The 7,522-nt window shown below is 41.7% G+C and overlaps 2 protein-coding genes across 2 annotated transcripts; one reads left to right on the forward strand and one right to left on the reverse strand.

The window, feature by feature from the left end:
• Nucleotides 1–120: 120 nt before the first annotated feature.
• LOC106565880 (olfactory receptor class A-like protein 1) lies at nucleotides 121–3,858 on the reverse strand. The gene has a single exon (XM_045692097.1). The coding sequence runs from the start codon at nucleotides 1,337–1,339 to the stop codon at nucleotides 383–385; it is 957 nt and encodes a 318-aa protein (XP_045548053.1). The 5' UTR covers nucleotides 1,340–3,858; the 3' UTR covers nucleotides 121–382.
• A 1,291-nt stretch (nucleotides 3,859–5,149) lies between these two features.
• On the forward strand, nucleotides 5,150–6,310 carry ora2 (olfactory receptor class A related 2). The gene has a single exon (XM_014133515.2). It carries the CDS (start codon nucleotides 5,150–5,152, stop codon nucleotides 6,104–6,106), a length of 957 nt encoding a protein of 318 aa, XP_013988990.2. The 3' UTR covers nucleotides 6,107–6,310.
• Nucleotides 6,311–7,522: the final 1,212 nt, after the last annotated feature.

The raw sequence follows: 7,522 nt of genomic DNA on the forward strand, positions 1-7,522 counted from the left end.
AATAAATAGCTACATAGAACAGAATATAAAATACTTTTTTATTATTTTTTGTAAATATTATGTTCATTTCCATACATTTCATATAGCTATTTTTTTTTTAAAAGTATAGTTGGACTACATTGTTGTATTGTATGCTACTGTATTTGCCGTCTATCTTCACAGCTCCTGCTTGTCCAATAGAATGATAATATAGTTTCGAACCTCAGGTCTGACTAGTTCAATCTAAAATCCTGAAAACTGTCAATGATTTACACAAATACACAAATGCCTATAACAACAAGGCTACATAGGCATAATTACACAAATTAATCACAAGACCATCCATGAGGTATTAATAGCCCCAGAAAAAGAAAAAAAATCTGCCCAGAATTTTGGTAACATTTTACATCTTGTCATTGGAGTCCTGGGTGTTGACTGATGGCTGTTCTTGGTCAGCTGCCACACACACCAACTTACTCTTGACCTTCTTATTGGAGCTGATGATGAAAAAGGGGCTGAGACAAGCATAACAGCAGGAGAAGAAGACCCTCATGTCATTTACCACTGGAGACACCTTATCTACCGTCAGCATGTAAACCCAGATGATATTGTCTATGCCGAAGAATACAGCATACAACACTACCAGGGTGATCACTGTCTTGGCTGCCCTAGTCTCAGCTCCTCCACCCTGGGATGATCGTCGGATGCTTCTCACCTGGTGGCTGTGACGGTGGAGGAGGAGAAGGATGTAGCCACTAGACCACAACATGAGCCCCACAAAGGCAAAGTCCCGTGTAGAGACAACCACTCCATTGATCTTGTAGGACAGCCTGTCTCTGAAGTCCACATGGCAGAAGCCCAGATTGAGGGTGAAGGCAGGCACTGTGCCGTTGCGAGGGGCAATAGAGAATAATGGAGCTGCTAAGCATACAGCCATGTTGAAGAGCCACAGCCCTGCGATGGTGGGCACGATGAGACTGGGAAGCTGGGCCTTAAGCCTGGACAAACAGGGTCCACCTGCAGGGGCGATGGTCACTGCCTGGAACACACTGAGCATACAGGTGATGCACACTGACAGAGCCCGGGCGATGCGGTAGGAGTAGACAACCACCTTGCAGCCCGGGTCATTCAGCAGGTCACGCAGGCCAAACACAGTCATTGTCTGGGGGATGCAGCGGGTGAGGATCAGTATCAGATCAACGAAGGCTAGTTGGCAGAGAATTATGTCCACAGGCTGGAGTCGGCACTCAGAGCAGACTACCTGGGTGTAGGCCAGCAGCACCAGGGTGTTCCCCAGGAACCCTAACCCTGTTTGCAACAGGAAGGACATCCCTTTGATGGTGACACAGAGATCCAACATGATACTTAACTTGGGTACCACGCTGAAGAATAGAGACAGAAAATGAAGTTTGTTAAACAGATTTATGAATACACCAACTGTGAACAAATGTTACTTATTGCACTCTCTATTAGACTAGGATTGCGGAAGCATATTCTTACCTCCAACTATTGATAAAGAAACATGAACCCAGTATTGAGCATTCATTGTGGTTAATTGCCCCTGTAATTTCAATATATAGCATGTTCTAGTCTGTGGGGATTATTAGAGGACAACATTAGAACACTCACCCCACCCCCCCTAAAGATGTAAGAACCACTACAATATGTAAACAAGAATAAGAACAACTGTAAACAATTTTTTAGATGGCAGCCATCAATGGTCATATTCTATTGGAACTTCAATTATAGAAAAAAAAGTAATAATTTGGCAAAACTAGTCAAGGGGTAAGATTCAGTCTTAGTGTTCCCATACCCCAGCAGAGGTTTTTGTTATTGTTGATGTAAAAGCAGCTTGATGAAGCTATTAGGAAGTAATTTAGAGGTTTTAACATGCACAGCTGGCCCCTTACACTGCTCTCCTCTGTTCTCTCCTGTCCTGGGAGTATGTCACCTAGGCACACAGCAGCACAGGTCATTATCCAGCAATAACAGATGTCTGTTCTAATTGGGAGCACTGGGAGAGTGATGATGTTCTATTCTCTATTCTTAACACTGCTTTATTCACCTACACTGTTAGAAAAAAGGGTTCCAAAAGGGTTCTTTGCAAAGGGATAAGATTCTACCAAGAACCGTTTTGATCAGAGGAACCCTTTTTGGAAGACAAGGGTTCTTTGTAAGGCAAAGGGTTCTACAGAGAATCTTTAACATCCTATGAACCGTTTTTGGAAGAAAGGGTTCTTTGATGATTCTTTGGAAGGCAATACGGATTCTTTGGAAGGCAAGAAGGGTTCTACATAGAACCATATATAATATTTCCCAGCATGTTCTATTGCAGTGAGATTTTCAAAATTGTTAGTGTAATATCTGTTTTTGCATTTACATTGATTGGTTAATACATTTTTTGCTACACAAAAATAAATAACACACAGTTTTCAAAACGAATCCAATATGTTGGATTTATTTCACCCATTACTGAGATGTTTGTTCCAGGTTAGATGAATGAGGTAGTCTCAGTATTCAATATTCCCTACCTGGCAGTCATACTGAATGCAGGTTGAGGGTGATTAACAATTCCACTTGTTGGATATCCTAACTATGACTGGATTCCAATAGGAATTACACATCACTTTGCAAGCCAGCATAATGTGACTTGCAGGCCTGATGTGGCCAGTAAACCAGGAGATTCCTGACACCACTGTGTTAGGGTATAACTAGGCCCTCAAAGAAAGGCCTTATGATACACAGTATGTAATGTATTGCCATAGATAATAACATTTTAAAGGCAAATAAGGCTGATGGAATCGTTCATAGTGGGTTCTAGAAATAACCATATACCGTGGGTTTTTTGAAGAACCCTACTTAGAGGGTTCTAGATAGAACCCTCTGCAAAGGGTTCTACCCAGCACCAAAAGGGTTAACCTATGGGGACAAACCGAAGAACCCTGTATGGTTCTACTTAGAGTTTTCCAAAACAATCATCCTGTTCCACCAATACTCTTCTGCACTATGCAATCCAGACTGTGTACATTTGTAATCCAGTGTTGCTCCATTCTCAAAATGTGAATGTGTAATTTAGACTGCACAGGCCCTTGGACTAATAGTCAAACTTTGAAGAAAGTCAACCAATACTGAAGAATCCTTGATAAAGGCGAAGGTGACATTTTAATTTAATTTTCTAAACACATCCTGGAAGCACTCTCTGGGTTACATAATGTAAAGGTGTTTATATGAGTACAGGACTAATTAAAGAGCAAGCTCATGCATGTTCTTCTCTGGGGATTTGATCATGTGTTCCGAGTCAGTGAGCAGATGGTTTTAATGTGTTTCCTCCAAAGACCAGACCCCCCACCCCCGCTTCTAATTAAACTACAGATGACTGTTGAAAATCTCTAAAAGCTACTCTGTTCACCACGTTATTTACTCTCCTGTCCTATTTCTTCTGCCACCCTACTCGTATCCCCATCGCTCTCTGTGGGAGACATTATGTCTTATTAAAGACTAATGAGGAGGGGTAGAGGTGTACACTACTATGTTTACACTCCTTGGAGTGGGATCCACTTACAGGAAGATATATTTTTTATTCACTTCTTATGTGTTTTTATAGAGCATGGTGTCTTGCTTCAGCATCACTTTCATCTCTGACAGAGGTGACAATGACAGTGAGGCGTTTCACGTCAGTGACATCAAACAGGCTCTTTGTTTCACTTGTTACTCATTTCATTACAAGCATCAATCACAAAGTAAAACAAACCACACAGTGCTCATACATTATTTCTCAGTTTGGTGTAACTATTTTACTCCTAGGTCAGATCTTTTTTAATAGAGTACCACAGTATGAGTCATAATACCCATAAAACCCCAGGGGTCAAACAAGGAAATGGTTCCAATCGTTTTTCAGCCATTCATTTTTCCCATAGGGGATTTTAGAAACACTTAAAATAAGGTCTGTGTTTTGTGTAGGCTTACCCTGGTGTGACGTTTTGATAACCATGTAAATCTCTCTAGGACAAGGGGACTTTTATCAATAAATTCGCCTGTATTTACCGCTCAAAAGTCAAATTCTAATTAGCTACTAATGTGTCTATCATAAAGAACTACAAATGCCATGATGATCTGCCATGACAAGACTGCCAAATCGAGGCAAAGGTAAGAATCTCTGAATTAACTATCTAATGTTAGCTATATTTAGTAACAAATACATTTATACATTTCTTGACAATTCTGTGAACTGTCTTCTGCAAGTTTTAAAATGACACAATACCTGTTAGCAAAGGTGTCAGCTAGAGATAACGTGCAGGGATTTGTAGTCTTCCATGATGTCTACTTTGATGTTAACTAGCATTTTTAAATCTGAGAGTAAATAGAGCCGAATACATTAATAAAAGTCACCTTGATCGAGAGAGATCGACATGGTTATCAAAACGTCACGCCAGGGTAAGCCTACAGAAAACAGATGTTATTTCGTGTTTCTAAAAAATTCCCTTTGGGAAAAATGAATGGTGGAAAAACGATTGCCCTGTCTGACCGCTAGGTTTTATGTGTATTATTACACCTCCACTCTGGGGCTCTATGGCAAAAATTATACACTTATCTATCTTGTCACATCTTTCTCCATAGGGGGGCACTGTAGCCTTGTTGTTAGTCCTTACCTGGACCATAGCAGAAAACAATTCAAAGGAACCATAGAAATAGAGCAGTAGACCTAGTCCATGAGTATTGAAAGTGACCGGTCTGGCTGGGAATGCATTGAGCCCATTGAGATACTTCTTCAGACCTACAGTATTTTTCCATTCTGGCTGACAGTCCTCAGTCCTGATCATATGTTTTGGTGCCATATGGCCACAGCTGGAAAATATGCAGTCATCTGTATTGATATCAGGTAATTGGAGGGAGACTGAAAAGCAGCCTAAAGTCAGTGGACCATGCTGATCACTCCCTATGGCTACTGAACCACTCTAGGAGTATAAGAATACGAGGAAACTCACTAGACATGGGGACTTTGGTCTGGTTTACAAACAGACTTGTGATCTACAGACTCCAACTGCATCATAAAGCATACCCCTCAGGTAAGAGAACTGATGAATGCAATGGCCTTCTGAGATGATTGAATATATTGACAAATACTGATAGGCCTATGACATAACTTTTCATATCCTTCATCTCTGCAGCCATGCAATCAGAGGAGGTGGTCCGGGGAATGCTGTACCTGTCTCTCACTGTGGTTGGAGTTCCGGGAAACACTGCTGTCATCGTGGCCTTCCTCCTGGCACTGTACCAGGAGCATCAGCTTCTTCCTGCTGACGCCATTGTGCTGCACCTGGCCTGTGCCAACCTGCTGGTGGTAGGTGTGCGCTGCCTGCTGGAGACCCTGGCCACCTTCCGCCTGGTCAACATCTTCGGGGACACGGGCTGCCAGGGGGTGATCTTTGTCTACCGTACGTCTCGTTCCCTCTCCATCTGGCTCACCTTTGTGCTGAGTGCCTACCAGTGCCTGAGCATCGCTACTCCCGGCTCCCGCTGGGCCTCCATCCGTGTCCTAGTGGCTCGCTACCTGGCAGTGATCTTCCTCACCCTTTGGGTCATCAATACCTCCATGAGCTCGGCAGCCATAGCCTTCTCCCTGGGCTCCCGGAATGACTCGGTCAACATGCAGCACAGCATTAATGTTCAATTCTGCTATGTTCGCTTTCCTACTATGCAGTCCAAACAGGTGAACGGGGCTGTCCAGGTAGGGAGGGACGTGGTACCTATGGGCATGATGACCCTGGCCAGTCTGGTCATCCTTGTGTTCCTGTACCGCTACAGCCAGCAGGTGAAGGGACTCCGCAGCAGCTCTGGGGCCAGCGGTGGGGCAGAGCGGCGGGCGGCTAAGGCTGTAGTGGTCTTGGTGACACTGTATGTGGTCCTCTATGGGGTGGATAATGGACTGTGGGTATACACCCTCACCGTGAGGAAGACCATGAGCTCCTCACTGATCTCAGACCTGCGTATATTCTTCTCGTCGCTGTATGCAGCGCTCAGCCCCCTGGTGATCATAGCCACCAACAGGAAGGTGAACAGCAGGCTGAGGTGTGTGGTGCAGGAGAGGCCCGTTCAGGACAAAGCCACTACACTATCTACTGTCTGAGTTAGGGACCTTATTGTAGTAAGATGGTAACAAAGATGAATGTTGATTATAAATTAATTATATTGCTATTAGAATATGGAGTAGAAAACACATAGAGCTAACATTGTACATTGTTAAAGGCATGGCAAAAGTATCTTGACGTCTTGTACTCACATTTTTTAAGAAGACTTTTCTTCTGTTTAATATTCTTTAATATACTGTATAAAGTTAATGTTTGAGCTGTTTTGATTATTATGTGGAAAAGTTGGTGGCAAGCTTGGATTGACGGAACTCAAAGGTCATGAAACCAATATATTGCTACAAATGTGCCTAGAACGTGCCTAGAAATTCAAAAATAAGCATCGCAAGTAGTGTTTGAGCCTTTTCTGTCAAAGTCCTATTAGTGAAATTGCCATGATATTAATCATTCCATATTTGTCCTGTTATCGCTTTGTTTGTTCATTCATTATGCTCCATCTTAACTGGATGGAAACATTATAACTGGATGACTAACAGCACACTATAGCTGTCAAATGACTTCCAGCAGTCTCTTTCATTGTAATTAACGATTTGAATGAGATCTGTGAAACGTCACACTGCTAATGAAGGTAGTTAATTGCCCCACGGAGAACTAGGTACAGTCTCATGAGAAAACCAACTCTCTTTAGAACAAGAAAGATTCATTCTGAATATAAATATCTGATGTAAATGTGAAACGGATGGTTTTCATTTATAGGTCAAATAATAAAAGATGAGACTACTAAGATAATAGTATATTATTGGTTGACATTATAAATGTAGACATTTCCATCAATTTAGATGTTAGATTAAGTTGCATGAGCTGTTATACCCTTGATTGACTGACTCGCTAGGGGTGATATTTCCCATTTGCATGTAGTTATGTTCCACTTCAGGAATACAAGGGCTGAGTAAAATGGACTCGGAGGGGTGGGGTTAGGGGTGTCTGTATGACAACTTCAAAACCTCATGATTTATGTACAAAGAGTGAGTCATGAGTCATCAAATTGTTATTACTACAAATAATTTATGTATTCTTTGTAAGGGCTTTGAATTGTGTATACCCTAGCCACATATATTCTAATTTTGTGTGTTGGATGCAACTTGTTTTTTAGATGCATTTATATCAGTAGAGTATTGCAGGTCACAAAACTGCCATGAATGTATAATGTTAATGAGCAAAAATCTGACCTTGCCCACCATGTTCGTGTAGAGATTGCAACTGTGTCATACACCAATCGATAAACATAAACATTCCTTAAATCTAATGCAGGAAATAACACGTTATTCATGTTTGCACCTCTGTCAGGCTTTTACTGATCTATGTAAAAAAATATTATATTATGTTTCTGTCATAATGCTGTATCATAATCTGTATCAACATACACTATGTCTGCAATACAAGGCTCAAAACTATTT

Source organism: Salmo salar, chromosome ssa12, assembly GCF_905237065.1.
Source record: "Salmo salar chromosome ssa12, Ssal_v3.1, whole genome shotgun sequence".
In the NCBI taxonomy this organism is placed as follows: Eukaryota; Metazoa; Chordata; class Actinopteri; order Salmoniformes; family Salmonidae; genus Salmo; species Salmo salar.